This window comes from Heliangelus exortis, chromosome 16, assembly GCF_036169615.1.
Source record: "Heliangelus exortis chromosome 16, bHelExo1.hap1, whole genome shotgun sequence".
In the NCBI taxonomy this organism is placed as follows: Eukaryota; Metazoa; Chordata; class Aves; order Apodiformes; family Trochilidae; genus Heliangelus; species Heliangelus exortis.
Window position 1 is genome coordinate 1,429,584 of NC_092437.1, and position 16,898 is coordinate 1,446,481.

General features: G+C 50.7%; 1 protein-coding gene across 3 annotated transcripts in view; it reads left to right on the plus strand.

Moving 5' to 3' along the window:
• The window catches only part of CDH22 (cadherin 22), a 61,864-nt gene that overhangs the window by 11,830 nt on the left and 33,136 nt on the right, over positions 1-16,898 (plus strand). For all 3 annotated transcript variants that reach the window (XM_071759739.1, XM_071759736.1, XM_071759738.1), the window contains exons 2-3: positions 6,876-7,839; positions 12,508-12,802. In XM_071759739.1, the coding sequence (XP_071615840.1) occupies positions 7,615-7,839; positions 12,508-12,802 (520 nt within the window). In that variant the 5' untranslated portion in view covers positions 6,876-7,614. The remainder of the gene's footprint in view (positions 1-6,875; positions 7,840-12,507; positions 12,803-16,898) is intronic.

The window sequence follows — 16,898 nt, forward strand, 5'->3', positions numbered from 1 at the left end:
CCTCTTTACTCCTTTTCTCTTTCCAGAGCACAAGAAGTTCTTTGGAACTGAGCAGCGGCCTTGGTTCTGCTAGAACATTCTCTAGCAGTAACTATAAACATGGAGTGTTATCAGTCCTAGAAGCAGGCACTGACTGAGAAACTTGCTATTGATTTCAGCAAGTATAGTTACTTACAAAAGACTTATCTGAAAACAAAATTATAAAACAGAAAATTAGCTCTATCCTGGCCCAGACCAGGACAAATGTCTATTGCTGCTTGCAGGCACCGGAGGAGCAGCAAAGTCACCTTGTCCTCCTGCCCAGCTGGAGGTAGGGTCTCCTTCATGCGCTCTCTTTCAGCTTCACCTGGGTGCTAGCACCAGTTTGGCACTGACTTTCAGTTCCTCTTTGTCCAGTCCTCTAGCTCAGTCCAGTCCTTTAGAAGTTTCTTGCAGCTAAGGTAATCTCCTGTAATTTATGGATTTTGCTTCCTACATGAGATCCCTTGTAATTTTCTGCCAGGTCATGACTGCAGTCACTACTTGTTTTTTCCCTTTTGTGTTTTTATAGCAGGTTTAAGCTTATGACAGTGGGGCTTTTTTTTGTTTGTTTTGTTGGTTGGTTGTTCTTTTGTGTCTCCCCTGTTGTTTTTTTAATCTCCCCGCAGCTGTTGAAGAATCTGATTCTTCTGCGGCTGTTAAGAATTCTGTTCATGGGCCTTTGAGAAGCTGGACAGACATGTTGCATTTCCTTTCTCTGCTGAAGGATTTGGTGGGCCCTAGCATGCACAGTGCTTAGCAGTGTACAGCCTTCCTGTTCAATGGGCAGGCCAGCCGTGGCCTGTCAGATCTGAGCTCAAGTGCTTTGTTTTGATTTTTTTGCTAGCATTTCAGGCAGTTTGTCAGGCTCACAGGACAGATACTCCCTGCAATCCCTGGAATCATCCCTCGGGATCAGCCTGGTCTCTCCCATGGGGTCAAGGATGCCAGCACCCATGATGCGTGGGTTCAGTGAGGTGGCAGCAGGAGTTTGTGCTGCAGGTGCTTTGGTTTGTGCCAGTGTCTGTGTGTCCAGCTGTGCCCACTGATGGGTGTCCCCTGAGTTGCTGGGCACTCAGGCTTTAGCACTGCATCAAATCAGCAGAGAGGGATGAAGAGGTGAGTTCCTGCAGGTACAGTGCTGTCACTCGGGTGTCAGAGACTTCTTCCTCTGGAGCTGACTTGGGATTTGTGAGGCCAGGGAGACCTCCCCTCTGGGAAGCAGGAGGGAAACACCCGCTGCTGGTGTGAGTTGCTCTGCCTGTGTGACTGGTAGCGCTCCAGCCTGCAGGCTTGCTCTGTGCTGAGCAGCTCAGGCTTTCTGATCCTTCTTGGTCTGAAGGTGGTCTTGGACCTGGGCAGAGGGAAACATGTATGTGTTCAGGGACACATGAAGATGCCTTTGCTTCAACCCCTTCTCAGAGCCTGTTTGTAAAGGCAAATTAAAAATATTGTATTCATGTCAACCAGGCATGAAAATTCTGTATTTGGAAAAGAATTGCTGCAGAGTGAGACTGTTACAGCTGTAAAACCCTCTGCCCTAAGGCAGACTTTGAGATTTTTCTTTGCAATTAAAATTTCTTTGAGACTTGGACCAAATAAGATTTGGAGGAAAAAATCTGAACTTTGAAAACGCTTTTTTACCCCCAAACAATGCATGTGTGAAAGCTTTAACAAAGTGTTTCTCCCAGCCTGTCTGATAGCAAAAAGTAACTGAACACGAGAAGTCAAAAGGTCAGGAATAGGTCCTGCTCTGACAGTTGCTGTGCCTCTTATATTAGAATTTCTCAAGGCAGCACCAAAAGGGACAATAATTAAACTTGCAGCAACTTCAAGAGAAGGGAGAAAATGGGTGTTTAGTCTTGCAGTCCTGAGTATTATGTAGGTAGAAATTCCTCTGGAAAAAACAACTTTACCTTGACTGTGTACAAGTGTATCTAAGAAAAGTGGAGGAGTAAGTCCCCTTCTGTAGGAGAATAATTGCAGAGGAAACCCAGAGATTTACTTCAAAATCAAGCATGACCAAACTTTTACTAAGTATTATGGGCTTTCTGCCCTGTTGTTAAAACTGAGGCTTGGGTGACATTAGTGAGAAAACTTGATTTTTTCATTATCTGCCTGTCTCCTGTGCTCTGAAGACTTGCTGAAAGGCAGATTGCTATCAAACATTGCTTTGCACCCTCTGTACCTGTTACTGGATATGTTCATCCAGTAACTGTTGTTACAGAAACCTTTCATTGCATAAATAAAATTGAAAGTAATTTAAATATCCTCTTTCAAGAGCCTCTACGGTTTTGAATCCCTTGGCCACTTATCTCCAGGATTTGTACACACTGTGATGCTATGTGCCATCCAGATCAGTATCTCTAGCCATCTCTCACTTAGCTGGCAAAGTGCATATAGATTTTGGAAAGGACACTGAATTAGTGCGCTTCTTGCAGAACGTATTTCAGCAGAGGGGTGCCAAGGGGGTTCCAGAGTTCTCAGTGAGGAAAACTTGTCTAGCTTGCAGTTGGTCTCTGTGGCACCACAAGTATTTGGACACGTTGTCCATCTTTGTTTTATTGGGTCTGAAATGCCATATCACTGATGGTGATCTGCTTTGGAACAGGAACTTGCAACTCGCTGGCATCACAATTCAACGTGATGCGAGCGGGTATCCCACACCTCTGCTCTCAGCAGCGCTTATGTCTCCTACAGAATTAACAATACATGTTAATGTATTCCAGCCAAAGAGGCTTGTTTCTGGTGGCTGTGGTGCACAGGAAGATGGAGCAGCAGCCAGGCTGTGTTGGTCCCCAGTGTTTTCAGTTTGCAGTGCACTCCCTGTAGGGCTGAGGGCTGTATGCCCTAACTATTCTATTCTCCAGCCTGAAGGTGTAATTGTAAAATGCCTCTTGGATGCTAGGAAGGTGCTGTGGGAAGTTGTGGGGATATACTAGGATGCTTGGCTGTGCTGCAGTGGCCCAGGGTCAATGTTGTACTTGAGCATTGTCAGAGGCAATGTGTGGGATGTTGGATTGCTTGCGTGTGATACACTTGCCATATGGCCAAATCTGGAGTTGACAGTATCTTATCTGGCAGGATTGCCTCCTCTCTCATGTCTAGATTTTGAGAAGTTTGTAAAAGAAAAGTATCATTGCTTCATCTTCTCTTACAATATCCATTGGAGAAAAGTGAGCTCCAAGGAGCCAGAGTTCACATCTAGCCCTAGGCCTGGAGATTATGCACCATCTTAAAGTTTTGCAGCAGCCTTGCCATGCTTATAGTACCACCATACAACAGTTACTGGCAACATGCTCTAGCCAGCCTATTCTCTTTCCCAGGAAGGGAGCATTAAGAGGGTTTGAATTCTGTTTAATAGGAGGAGACATGGTTACATACCACATGCTCCACTGTAGGCAGTACTAGAGAAGAATTGCTGTTGAAGTAATTGCAGGCTTTTTGCTGCCCCATCTCCCAGCAAGGTCGGTCTGAGGCTGGGCTGTTGTGCTGCCTGTGTTCTCAGGTGAGAGGCTCCCTGTGGGTGCAGACTCCAAGCTGGCACTGGTGTGGTCTCCAGAGGTGCTGTTGTGCTTGCACGTGGCCTCAGCTGTTCCCTTACAGCTGACATGGCTGGTGTGTGTGGATGGTGCTGGAGCCTGTGCTGAGCTCCCTGGTCTCTGCTGTTACTGCTGCATGCAGGAGATAGTAGAGCCCTTCAGGCTCACCCTCAGGTTCCCAGATAAAAGCACATTGGGGTCAGGAGGTGCTGGCCAGAGTATGGAGGGGCAGTAGGCAGTACAGTTACAAAGTGTAGCGCTGTGAATGTGTTGGGCAGTGCTATCTTTGTGTGCTGTTGCCTGCCTGTGTCTTTCCCCTCCCCCTGCCTCCTTTTCCCTGCATCAGCCTGCATTTGTAAAATGAAATAAATATTGACACGGACGGGATGCTATTCAATTTGTCCTGATCACTGAGCTGCGGTGAGTTCTGACAGAGCACAGTGTAAAACATAAGCTCAGGATGTAATTTCTACTGTCAACATGATGTACAGTACAGTTGTGCCAAACACACACTGACAAACTGCACAAGCTCTTGGAGGGGGGAGAGGGGAGTGGTGCTGATAACAGGGAGGGTGGGGGTGGTGGAGCAGCGGGAGAGAGGGCATCAGCCTGGGCCTGGGGCGTTGTGAGAGGCTGGTGCTTCATGGTGTGAGTGGAAGCCTGCCTGGCAAAGCCTGTGCCCGGGCATGCTGCCCTGTGGGTGCAGGCGTGCTCAGCCACTCGCTGCTGCCTGCTCGGGATGCCGTGCCGGGGGCTGGCACTGGCTGCAACAGGAGCAGCTCCCACCAGTTTACAGCTCTGCTGCTCATCAGTGGCAGAGAGAAGTGTCACTTCCAGCTGTTGATGAAAGGTCTTCAATAACATGGGGAATTAAATGTTGTGCTAGTCTTGGTTCCTATGCCTGGGACCTTCTGTGGTGCTTTGCAGCCCTAGGGTACTTTGCATCCTACTGCAGCATGTGCAGCCTGCTGCAGAGGCACGAGCAGGACCTGGAGCCCTTGGGTCTGCTGCCTCTGTGATGTGACAGCCAGAAAGAAAGGTTTGCACACTGAGAAGAGATTGATGCTGACCCTGGCTGTGCCCTGAAGCTGTGACAGCAGAGAAACGGGCTGAGAATTTCTGTGTGGAGAAGAAGAACCCAGTTCATGGAAGCGAGCCATGCCACAGAAGTGTTCCTGTGTTAGTGTTTCTAAGGCAGCTCTGAGAACCAAGGACTGGTGCTGGCAATGGGGCACATAGGTGGGTTTTGCAGTCTGGGACCTGAGTGTGTTTTAAAGGCTCATTGGGGCAGATTGGGTTACACCTCCACTGCTACCCATAGGGAGAGCATGCAGACAGCTTAGTTGAGTTTAGCTGAACTTCAGACATGTGAGACAGCCACCAGCAAACACATTAGTTCAGATGTGGCAATTAAATGAGAAGTCTGTTAAATATAAAAAGCAGCATATGGCTGAGGCTCTAAACACAAGGTTATGGTTCCCACAGCAACGGCAGCCCAGCCCATGATGCTGCTCAGTGGGTCTCTCCCTGTTAGTAGCTGCTCTGTGTAGTGGTCAGATGCAACAGGACTGAGTAGTTTGCCTTGGGAACTGAGGGCCAGCTTGTCTACAAGCCGGGGTGCAGCACTGCTGGAGCTCTGCTCCCCTCTGCAGCATCTTTGCCCTCACTTCTTCTCTGCTTTGCTTTAGTGTGTGCAATTAAATTGTTGTTTTTACTGGTATATTGTTACTGTTTAGAATTTAGCTACTTCCACTTACATGTTCAAACTGTGGCAAGGCTGAAAGAAAAGGCACAATGTCTGTTTCTGAATGAGCAGCAGTGTCATCCTCACGTGCATGTAGGGTCAGGTCATGGAGGATATCGGCAGCTTGCAGTTGTCACTCAGGTGTGAAATGGTGCGATGAGGGGAGTGAGGGCAGCTCCTGCTGCCCTCTTGAGCCAGCTGTGTGCTCTGAGCACTGCCTGCTGCAGGGAGCCAGGGCCATGTGCTGCCTTCCCACCAGCTCCAGGTCCTTGGATGCCAATATTTCTCACAGTGCCTGGATTTGCACCATTGGGCTGGCTTGTTTTCAGCCTCCCCATGTGGTCAGGAGGTCTGTAGTGGTTGCAGAACTGCTCTCTGGTGATGCCATTGCTGCCTTATTGGGCAGGGCTTCAGACAGTATGGAGTAGCCTGGATAGGGTGGGCAAAGTAGGAGACTTCAGCAGCTGGTGACTGCCTCTCCCAAAGGCTCTGCTTACATAGTAGTCCTTTAGAACATGTTCCAATGGACTATTTGTTAAGTTCTCTTTCTGGCAGTTGTGTTTACCATGTATAACCCATTGCTCTTGGACTTTGGACACACCTGAAGGCGTTTGCTGTAAAAGTGCTGTAGAATAGCAAGGGCAGAGATGATGGATAGATGTTCTTCCTGTACTTACTGTTTGCCCTGAGTGCTGGCCTGAAGCTCTTGCTCTGGCACAACTTGTGCCGTTCAGTTTATTGACATCTTTTGCTGTCTGGGGAACTTACTCCAAAATAGCCACAAATTTCCCACATGTGAGAAATTAGAGAGATGCTGTTAGTGGCAATGGTGCACTGTATTTCATTATATGTATCTTCTATATATCCACGTACATGTGATAAAACAGGTTTGTATATATTCTGTTACTGTGAGTGCCTTGCTCTGAGGACTGCTGCAGGTGGGGCAACATCTTTTCCCTTGTTGGGAGCTTCTTCTCCATGTTGGATTGATGAAGGCTGCAGTTGCTTTACCCTGTGAGATTTCTAACAGTGGGAAGGAAAAATTCAGTCTGTTGCCCATCTACAGGTCATGCCCCTGCCCTGGGTATCACCTCTGATGTTAAATATGTTGGTGTTTGATGGTAGGAGTTCTCACCAGATTGGCAAGATCTGGCCCTTTGGGAGCAGTGGGATGGCTTTTGCATGGGGAGGCCTGACTGCAAGAGCCATGCCATTGCCAGCAACCTTACATGGCTGATGTGGTAGTGTCTTAATAAGAAAGGGTCTGGCAGGGAAGAGGGGTGGGGCAGAATGTTAGTACTTCTGTACTGTGGTTGCTACAATACAAATACACTGACTGGAAACCCTGTGCTCCTTGGAGCATGAAGTGCACAGGGCTTGCACAAGTGACAGCTGATGTGTGCATGGAGGGGAAATCGCATTTGTAGATCCAAATGATGAACAAATATGGATGCTGTGGGGTACCTGGGGCAGGGAAAGGTGGGAGATAGTGACCAAGGCTGTGGGGGGCAATATGGGGAGGGCAGGGAGCACTGCTGTCACACCAGCACTGACATCTTGGCCTTTTCCAGGCTCCTGGGGATGCTGCCAGCTGCCCTGCACCTCCCTGTCTGAGCCAGCAGAGGATGGAAGTGACCGGCATCAGCTGGGCAAAGGACCCTTCGCCAGGTGCTGGGATGTCACCCCACTGAAGATGGGAGTTACAAATGGGCTTCTGACCTGCATGTGTGGCACAGACACCTGCATTGCCAGACTTGTTGGGCAGTAGTCCAGGGCCACCACAAGACAGACAAACTTTGGCCACAGCAGCTCATCCTGTTAACTCGTCTGTGAAACCGTACATGGAAAAGCTTCCCTTCGCCTCCAGTGAATGAGGGTGGTGAGTGCCCGTGCCCTGCACATGGTTGTGGAGCTCCCTGCCCACCAGCGGGGTGGGCAGCAGGTTGGGTATCACCCTGCTCCTCCCGCGAGACCGGCGGCAGCCAAGCATGGAGCCCTGCAGCTCTGTCACTGGGGACAAATGTCAGCTGCCGGATTCCTCTCCAGAGACCCAGGAGCAGCCTGTGTGGCACCAGCACTGACTGCTTCTGTGCTGTCAGTAGGCAGTCTGGGACGCCTGTTGTCACAGATGTGACTGCAGCCTGCTGCAGGAGTGCTCCAGCTGCAGGATACGGGATGCAGCAGGGATGGGGATGCTCTGCATTGAGCACTGAGCCCCACGTTGATAGTGTGGACTTTCCTTCTCGTCTTCCCTAAAGGATGCTAGTTGTCTCTCCAAAAGGTACTGCTCATGCAGCCTCCTAGAGTGCAATGGCGAAGGGTCTGCAGGGCTTCTCGTGGACCATGCTGCTGCTGTTCTGCACCGTCCAGGAGCTGGGGGCCTGGGCCATGCACACTGCGGTGGAGGGCACTGGCCTGGGGCAGCCAGGGGACCCTGCGCTACTGGCCAGTGGGCGAGTGAAGCGTGGCTGGGTCTGGAATCAGTTCTTTGTGGTGGAGGAGTACACGGGCACAGAGCCGCTGTACGTAGGGAAGGTAAGGCAACTCCGTGTCTCCATGGGGCTGACCAGGCTGGTGACAGAGCAGGGCAGGCTGTGGCAGCACAGTCTCCAGCCTGTGACGGAGAGAAGGTCTGCATGAAGGTCAGTCATGGGGGCCTGGTTAGAGAACAACTACGGACTGGGATGGCAGGAACCTAGTAGATCCCTGCTGGCTGGTGGTGAGGTCAGTGTGCTCCCATAGTCTCCAGGGCCAGGAGCACACCAAAATTCACATTATGTTCTTCCAGTTGAGTGACAAGTGTCTGGGGTGGGTGCAAGAAGGGGTACAGCTCTGAGGTGTCATGAGGGCAGTGGGGATAGCTCAGCCCCATCTCTGTAGGAGAAGCTGCTGGGCTGGAGCAGATGTGCAGACCAGTCTGGGCAGACAGGGTGGGTGGGCCTCTGCTGGTGCTGGTCCCTGCCACGTCTTGGGAGCCAGAGAACTACTTGTAGCACCAAGGGCCTTTCTGCATCAGCAGTTGCTGCCAGAGGTGCAACTCTGGCTGCCTGCAAATGGTCCATCCCTGGGGCTGGTGGAGGACATGTCCTTCGCTAGGTGTGGCACAGTAATCCTCCTCTTGTTTGTGTCCAGAGTGAGGTTGTTGAAGGATTTATGTATCTCAGGCTGGCCTGCATAGCATGGTGTGCAAGGCGGGTGTGCAAGGCTTGGAGGGACCCTGAGGAACAGCACTGGTGACAGAGCTTTCCTGGGGCTTAGTAGGAGCTCTGCCCATCAGGTGTGTGCCAGGTGCTCCTGGGAGCTGTCCCATGTTGCTATGCTGCTCAGGTCAGTCCCTCACTGGGCTGGGCACAGGGAGTGGCACCAATGAACTTCTGGGGAGAGGCACTGGGAGGTTTTGGCATGTTTGCAGCCAGTGCATCTTGTTCTGCTGTGAGGTGTGGTAGTGGTCACTGGAGCACGTCAGTCTCCCTGTGCTGGAGAAGCTCTGATCTCCCTCTGATACCAGTCTCCCTGCTCTCTAAGGGTGTGGCTGTTCCTGCTGTCCTGGCTCTTGCTGTTCCTGTGTGCCCTGTGGAGTGTGGCAATGACAGTGGGCAGGACCAGGTCAGTTCCTGGTGTGTGACCACCTGGGGCCTGGGGAGGCTGGTCATGGACCTCTGCTTGCCCCACTCCTGGTGTCCTGAGGCTGAAGAAGCACTGTGCCTTGGGGTTGCTGAGCTTTGTCCTTTTCTGGGAGCTGTGGAGGAGCTGCCCTGTGGCTCCTGTGTGTTATCTGTATGCTATTGATGGCAGTGCTGGCTGTTGGGAGCAGTGAGAGTGGTGCAAGCCAGCTAGAGCTGCGCTGTGGGAGCATGGACTCTGTCCAAAGGAAAGCACCCAAGAGCTCATGCAGCGGGGCTGTCTGATGGTCTCAGCTGTCTGGTCATGGGGTTGGAGGAGGCTTGAAAATGGGCTTCTTGGCTAGGGGACAGCTGGGTTTTCAGTGGTGATTTGTGTCCATTTCAGCAGGCACTCAAAAGCCTCACTCCTCCACCACGACGCCCAATGCAGTTACAGCTAATTCACAGCTCCCCTGGGAAGTGACTTGGAGCATCAGGCCCTGTCAAACTCCAAAGGTAGCCTAGCAACCACCTCATCTCCAAAATGAGCCCAGGAACCTACAACTAACCCATTTTACAGCCCCTTTTCGCATCATTCACCACATCACCCATCCCTCTCAGAATAAACAGCCAGCCAATGTGGAAAACCATTCCCTGTGAATATTGTTCCCAAGGCCTGAAAGCAAGGCTCCCTGGTGCTGGGAGAAGCTGGGGTGGCCAGGGCTGGGATGGCCCTGCCTTTCTGAGGCAGTGTGCCAACCGTCCCAGCACAGCCAGTGAGTCTGGAGCCTTCCTGCACAGAAACCCACTGCTCCCTGTGCTGCAGCTGGGGCTTGCCCTCCATGGACGCCTCTTGCACACCTACATGTGCCTTTCAAAGGGCTGATACCATTTCCATAAAATCTGGGTTCTCTAGTTAATCCTTCTTCTGAACTGTAATTTCCCCTGAGGCTGCTGTCAGTTTGATGTGGATTTCTTTAGTTTTTTTAAATAGAATTATGGGGTCAGCACTAGTTACAAACTTCAGCATGTGGACAGATCTATTTTAGATAGACGAGAGGATTAAAGGGGAAAAAAGCAGATTTAATTAAGTTGCTAATATTTAAAGAAAATTGATGAACTTGGGCTTTGTGAGTTGGAGCAAACAGAGTGTGCCTTTATTATGGGCTAGTTTTTATTTGATTTTCTTTATTTTCCAGCCCCAGAGTAGCTTTTTATTTGTGTATTTGTGCTCTATGTTTAATTGCTTTTAATAAGGAATGTGCACTTCTGTTCACATTTAATTTTGATTTAATTATTAGTGAGTAATAATGGCTTCACAGAATTCCTGGCTGTAGCCTTTTAGGACAAGGAAGATACTTTCCTGTTTAATAGACTGAACAGATCAGCTCTTTGCACACTTTTGGATGGCCCTGGCTGTACTGGATGCTCTTGTCCTTGGATAGTGAAGCTGAGCTGCTGGTGGGGATCCCCTCTGCTCTTGGGATGCAGCACGCCCAGTGGCCCCAGAGCTGGAGAGAGTGCAAGAGAAGGTGCAGTGGGGCCCCAGGGCCACCCAGCTTCCCTTGCTGTCGGTGCCCAGTTGCACTGGGGGTCCCCAAGCCTGTGTACTGTAACGGCAAGGCTGGGAGGGAGAGAGCACCCCTGGGACCTGGCATCTCCCCTCAGATGTCTGTAGTCTGTTATATGGCCCTCCCCCATTAGTTGTTGTTTAGTCAAGCAGCACAGATTTAGCTCTTTTAATCTTCCCTTGTAAATCAATCTCTATAGCCCCCTGAGCACAGGCTCTATTTTTCTTCCTAGCGTTCCAGTTTGCAGGGATGCTGGTGTCTGCTCTGAGTAGTCAGCAGTGAGCAAATATGGAAAGACAATGTGCTGAGAGCTCAGTGTGGTTCTGGGAAGAGGTGCTGGCTGGTTTATCTCTGGCATAATTATTAATCACAAGCCTGGTGTTCAGGAGAAAAATACAGGTTTCTGTTACCTGCACTGTACAGCCCACGTATACCTTTTTCTTTCTGAGAGGGTTGATCTCTAGCAGGGTAGTACTGAATGTTAGCGAGAGGATTATAAAGTGGAGGTCACAGTAAGGTCTCCCGTAGGGAGGGCTAGGGCAGGATGGCCAGGGTAGCATGCTCCTGCAGACTGTCCCTGCCAGCCATGCTCCTGGAAGTGCTGCCTGAGCAGGTCCCAGAGCATTGCTGGGCTCAGAACCCCACTTGCTAGCTGGGTGAAGGTTTTATTCCCAGGGAAGCCTTGGGAGGTGTTTCAACATGGGTGGTAATATGCAAATACTGTGTAAAACACATTGAATTGTCTAACAGGTGGGTCCTTCGCTCATGAAATAAATATATAAACTGTATCTAACAAGACATATAATGGAGGCACCATAAAAAAGAGGCAGCTCTGGTATAAATTCTTTCTGGTAGAGCTGTATGTCTGAAAGGTGGATTATAGAACTGCAGTTTGGAAGATTGAATGGCCCATAAATATTTTCATATTTCATTAGCTGATTAATGGATAGCTTTTTTCTTTTCTTTTTTTTGGGGGGAGGGGGAAGGAGTAGGGGAACACAGGGTGTGTATAGGAAACATGACTTTGCTGATTCTAAGCAGAAACTGTAGGAAGCAAATGAAAGCTGTTGATGAAGCCTTTCCAGGGGCCTGTCCTCTTATGGATTGTCCCAATTAATGCCCATGCTGCTCTCTGTCAAGGTGCATTCTGCCTGTCCAGTTACTGTTAATAGATTTCTCATAAGTGACTGGATTGTAAAAACCCCATAACTCAGTTTAATGCCACCAATAAAATTATCTCCGGATGTCTGGCCTGGATTCCAGTCAGCTCCTGGTCCACGGGGAGTTGCTCTTTACCCTTTCTTTTCCTAATTTCAAATGTTGTCTTAATTAGAAAATGAATCAGGGATTGACTACAAAAGTGTCTTCCCCAGGGTCTGCTTTCCCTCCTGAACACAGCCCTGGGTGTGTGAGGTGGCTCTGGGTGGGTTGTGAGGGATGTGAACCCCCACTACTTTGTTAGGTGTGCAGTGTGTGCCTGAGCTCTCGGGCAGGGACACTTGCCATCACTGGCTGCCCAAGCATGGCTGTGGCTGTGACTGGGCAATGATGAGCTGTGGGTGGAGGGTGGGGGAGATGAGAAATGCTGGTGGTGAGCTGCCTTTGCACCCCAGTCAGCTGTGCAGCTTGAGAGAAGTGATCCTGCACTGCCAGGGTCCCAGGTCCTTGCCCACAGGACAGCCTTTTTTCTGGAGCCCTGTTAAGTTGTCATTCATTTTTCCAGCTTTCTCCTGACCCCATGGTGGTGGACTTTGTCCCTTGGTTTGTGATGTGGGTGATTACTGGCAGGATTTGTGATCTGCCAAGCATATAGTGCCATAGGCAGGACTGAAGCTGCAGTTTATTGGGCTTTCCTCCATGTACAGGCATTTTGTGGTGGTGCGATGCTGCTTTCCAACAGTAGTAGAGGGAGCAGATGGGCATCATGCAGGGACCGTGGGCACCAGGAGCTCCACACCCATGTGGTCTTGGCCATGGGGGCACAAGTGTGGCCCCAGCCTGCTCCCACCCTCTCCCTCTTTCCCTGGCAGATCCACTCAGACTCGGATGAGGGGGACGGCTCCATCAAGTACACAATCTCCGGGGAGGGCGCAGGGACTATCTTCCTCATCGATGAGATCACAGGTGACATCCATGCCACCGAGCGTCTGGACCGGGAGCAGAAAACCTTCTACACACTGCGAGCTCAGGCCCGTGACCGGCAGACAGACCAGCTGCTTGAGCCAGAGTCAGAGTTTATCATCAAGGTGCAGGACATCAACGACAGTGAGCCACGCTTCCTGGAGGGGCCTTACATCGGCAGCGTGGCCGAGCTGTCCCCTGTCGGTAGGTCTGGGTGGGAGGGCTGGGAAGCCTGCGCCTCTCTCCTGTCAAACCTTGATCCTGCTGTACCCCACAAAACTGCCTGCAAATCTTAGGGATTCCAGCTGAGGCCAGAGACAGGGAGACAAAAGGGAAAAATAAATAAGATGGCTTAAGGAAAACAAGTGAATAAATCCTGCAAGCTGATCGCCAGCCTGTGGCGGAGTGCTCAGTCTCAGCCCGGAGCTCTGCCCTGGCAGCTCACAGCCGTGCCAGCTGCCTGCCCTGCATTTGCTACCTTGGCTTTGCACAGCCTCCTCGCTCCCAGACACTGAGGGGATGGACCAAACCCTTGCATCCTGAGGAGCTCACAGCTGCCTGTGGTTCAGATTTGCCTGTGTGGTGTTTCTTCCTCTCTGACAGTGCCCCAGCCCCTGCTCAGGCAGTCCTCTGTGTGCTGCTTTGGTGCCCCAAAGCTTGGTGGCTGCCCAGCCATCCATCCCCTTGCATGCTCCTGTGCAGCACTGCTGAGGCCCTCACTGGCTCACTGCCTTCCCCCAAGAGGCCAGGCAACTCATGTCCCTTGTGGCAGAAGTGTGGCTTCCTTGCTGGTCTGCCTGTCTCCAGGCCAGCAGGTGTCTTTTAAATGCACTAGTGATCAGCCTCACTGAAGTGCTGAGGGCTGGGCTGGGGTGTGTGCCACCAGGCTGCCTGACTCCTCCCACAGGGGTAGCAGTGGAGGACAGTGACCCTGTGCTCACCTGAGGGTCAGGAGGGGCACAGGGAGGTGGTGCATGAGCTGCAGTGTTGCTGCCCTTGCTCCCTGTGCTGGCCTGATGGTGAGTTCCTGTGCTGCTGAGCACAGCTCAAGTCCAGGGAGAGTGGCTGGCTTGCTGCACTGCCCAGTGTCACCATGCCCCATCCGTGATGGGCTGTCTGTTATCCCCCATCGACTAGCCAGAGCATGGAGGTGACTGCATGTGCAGGCAGAGAACTATAAATCACTGCTCTCCAAAGGCTGCATCAAGGTAGGAGACTGACTTCTGCAAAAGACTGGCTGACATCAAAGATAAGGCAGGTCCCCAGCACTGTCAGCAAGGGAGAGAGTGACAGTGCCATGTTGGCAGCGAGCTCTGGGAGAGTGGGGCTGGGCAGGGCAGGCCCTGCTGTGCCTCTGTGGGAAGGTCTGCCTGAGGAGACATCCTGGAGCAGGTGCAGAAGGTGGTGCTCAGGTCTGTGCTGCCCTAGGACACAGCTCTGGCTCTCCATGGTTGATGTGCAGCATGTTGTGAGGCTGGAACGTGGCTAGCAGCAAGTACAGAGGTGTAGGAACTGCCCACAGTAGAGGAGCTGCTACTGCCTGGATTTCTGTTGATGGGTGGAGAACAAGCTCTCCCGAGGCATCCCGAGCTCTCCTTCCTCTTCCAATTACTTGTACAAATCCTTTCCTGAGTCAGAGACTGACCCCTTGAACTACAGCCGTGTGCTCTGGAGAAGTAAAAGGCAGCATGTGGGCAGCAAAGCAGGAGGCATCCTGTTCCCAAAGGGAAGAAAGAAATTAATCTATTTTGCTTTAACAACATTTAAAAAGGAAGGAATTCTCAACTCTGAGCATTAGACAAGGAACCCAGTTCTTTGAAAATCACTAACAATTATGGAGCTGCCTGATCAGACTGATGTGAACAAGACTTATCAAAGGAGACAGTTTCTATGCAAAATTGGAGATCAGAGGGAGAAAGAAGCATGGTTTCACAACATGAAAGGAGGCGATTCCTGCAAATTAAAACTCTCAGAACTTAAAAGTAAAGAGGAGTGCTGTGAACAGCGTGGGATGTGCTTCCAAGCTGCATGCTCAGAGAGGGGAGCTGGAGCCAAGGGTTTACCAGGCTTACCAGGCTGATGGCTGTCTGCATATGGCAACCTTGTAGTTTTCTGTCACCTGGCCATCCCAGGGACCATAAGGGCTCCTCTGCAGCATCATGGCCCTGGAGATGACCCAGCTAACAGGGCAGGGAGAGCTTCACAAGCACCTTTAAGCTCTGCCACTACATGGTCCATTTTCTGGGGAAGGGGATGAGATGTGGCCACCTCAGAGCCAGGGTTATTCCAGCTTGAAGCATGTTTGCAGGGAGCTGTTAACTCCCTCTCTGCTGTTCTGACAGCCTTTGCTCTATGGCCCAGCCTGAAAAGGGAGAGCGACCCCCTTCCTCCTCTCACTCTCCTGTCTCCCCAGACCTTGCTGAGGTTTGTGCTTGGGGCTGCCCAAGTGGGTGTTTTTTCTTCTCACTCCTGGCAGCTACCAGTTGTAGCTCCCCATTCCCTGCCACAAGCAGTCCCAGCCCACAGAGGAGGGTACCTTCGTGGGGCATAAAGAGGAATAAAACAAATACAGTCAGGTCCACTCTGTGACAGCTGGAGCAGATCAAAGGCCATTATTTGCATAATGAAGGAGTACTAATTGGGAGGGAAAGTCATTTAATTTCATAGTGTCTAAGAGGGAATAATAAATGCGAGAACTGCACAAACTCTCATAGAGTATATCTAGGAGTGTTGTGCAACACACCTCCAGACTAGCTAAGGACCAGCCTGTCTGCAGGACGGGACCCATGCTGCAGACCCTATTGCAGCCCCACTGCTGTTTTGTAACCTCAAGAAGAAACTCTGGGCTATGAGCTTGCAGGCTGCTCTGGCAGCTGAGGCTCAGCCTCCATGTGAGATACCCCAGTAGGCAGCTGATCACTCCAAAATGTCTGAGTTGAGCAAAGTCTAGTACTAAAGGAAGAGACCTGGAGCAGCCAAAGAAGATAGGATGGGACCCAGCCAACAGTCTGGGAACTGCAGGAGCTTCACCTTGTAACGGGAGATGTTAAAATTGGCTGGTCTGGTGTCCCTTCCTCAGCTTCCTGGAGTATGCTTAACATCTGTCTGTTTCACACAGAAGTAAGCCCATATCCATCACACTGTTCTTCCTGCAGGGTAATTGTGCTGTTGGCACAGAGTGGGTGTTGCAACCCTGCTTCAGGACTATTTGTGGAGCATGCAGAGCCTTGAGTGAGGAATGTGCTAGGAAATGTGCATCTTTCCATCAAACACCACTCCTCCCTTGGTACATTTTGCTCTCCTTACTTCTCTGTTTAGCATCAAGTCCAGATTAGAGATGATTTGGCTGTACAGACAAACTTGAGGTCAAGCCCTGACTCTAGTCAAGCTGGCTGAATGCAGAAGTGATTATTGTGAAGGGAAATTGTTAATCTCCACACTGGAAGCAGAGACAAATACTTTGTTTAACATGCAGCCAGAACACTTGCAAGCAGTCTGATTTGGTTTTTTTCCTCCTTGACAGTGTTTAAAACACTTGTGTGCATCTGGAAGCTGCTGGGTAGCAAGGAGCTGGGGCTGGCCTTGTCTCTTGGTACTCAGGGATATTCATTCCTTGCCCTCCATTATGGTACTCTTGGTCATGATGCAAGCTCTGAACCCGTAGCCCTGCAGATCTGAGCACCTGCTACATCCTCTCTGCATCCAGTCTGCATGTGCTAAGCCTCTCAGGGAACATGTGCCCCCTTAATTTAGTGTTCTGGTTTACTCCCCAAGACACCATATTTACCTGCTTGGTACCAGGGGCTGGCGTGCCTTGTGCAAATTGGTTTCCCTGTCAAGATATCCTAAAGCATGTTTCTGTACTTATATAGTTGAGGAATTACACCACAGCCAGGTTAGCTCCCTTGGGCTTGTCCTGCAAGGCATGAGGACTCTGCAGCTAATCTCCTCTGGGTTGGATTTGGCTTTCTACCAAATCAGGATGTTCATGAGATTGGAAGAGACTCAGTTCTGCTCGTGTAATTTTTAAGCTCCTCTGGTTTATTTTCTTCCCTGATGTTCTGCCTGCTTGTTTCTGGGGCTATCAGCCACTGCATGTGTTGTGGCAAGACAAAAGCTGTAAATTGCATTGTTCATAAAATCTCAGCTGCCCACAGCCACCAGGTTCCTGAGATGGAAGTGCTGCACTCTGGGCAACAGTCCAGGGCCTGTGGCTTTGCGTGACAGAGCACTCCTTCCTCTCGGGGTCCTTTCTGTCACATGTTGCCCTGGAGCTCTGCATAGAAGGGTACAGTAGGCA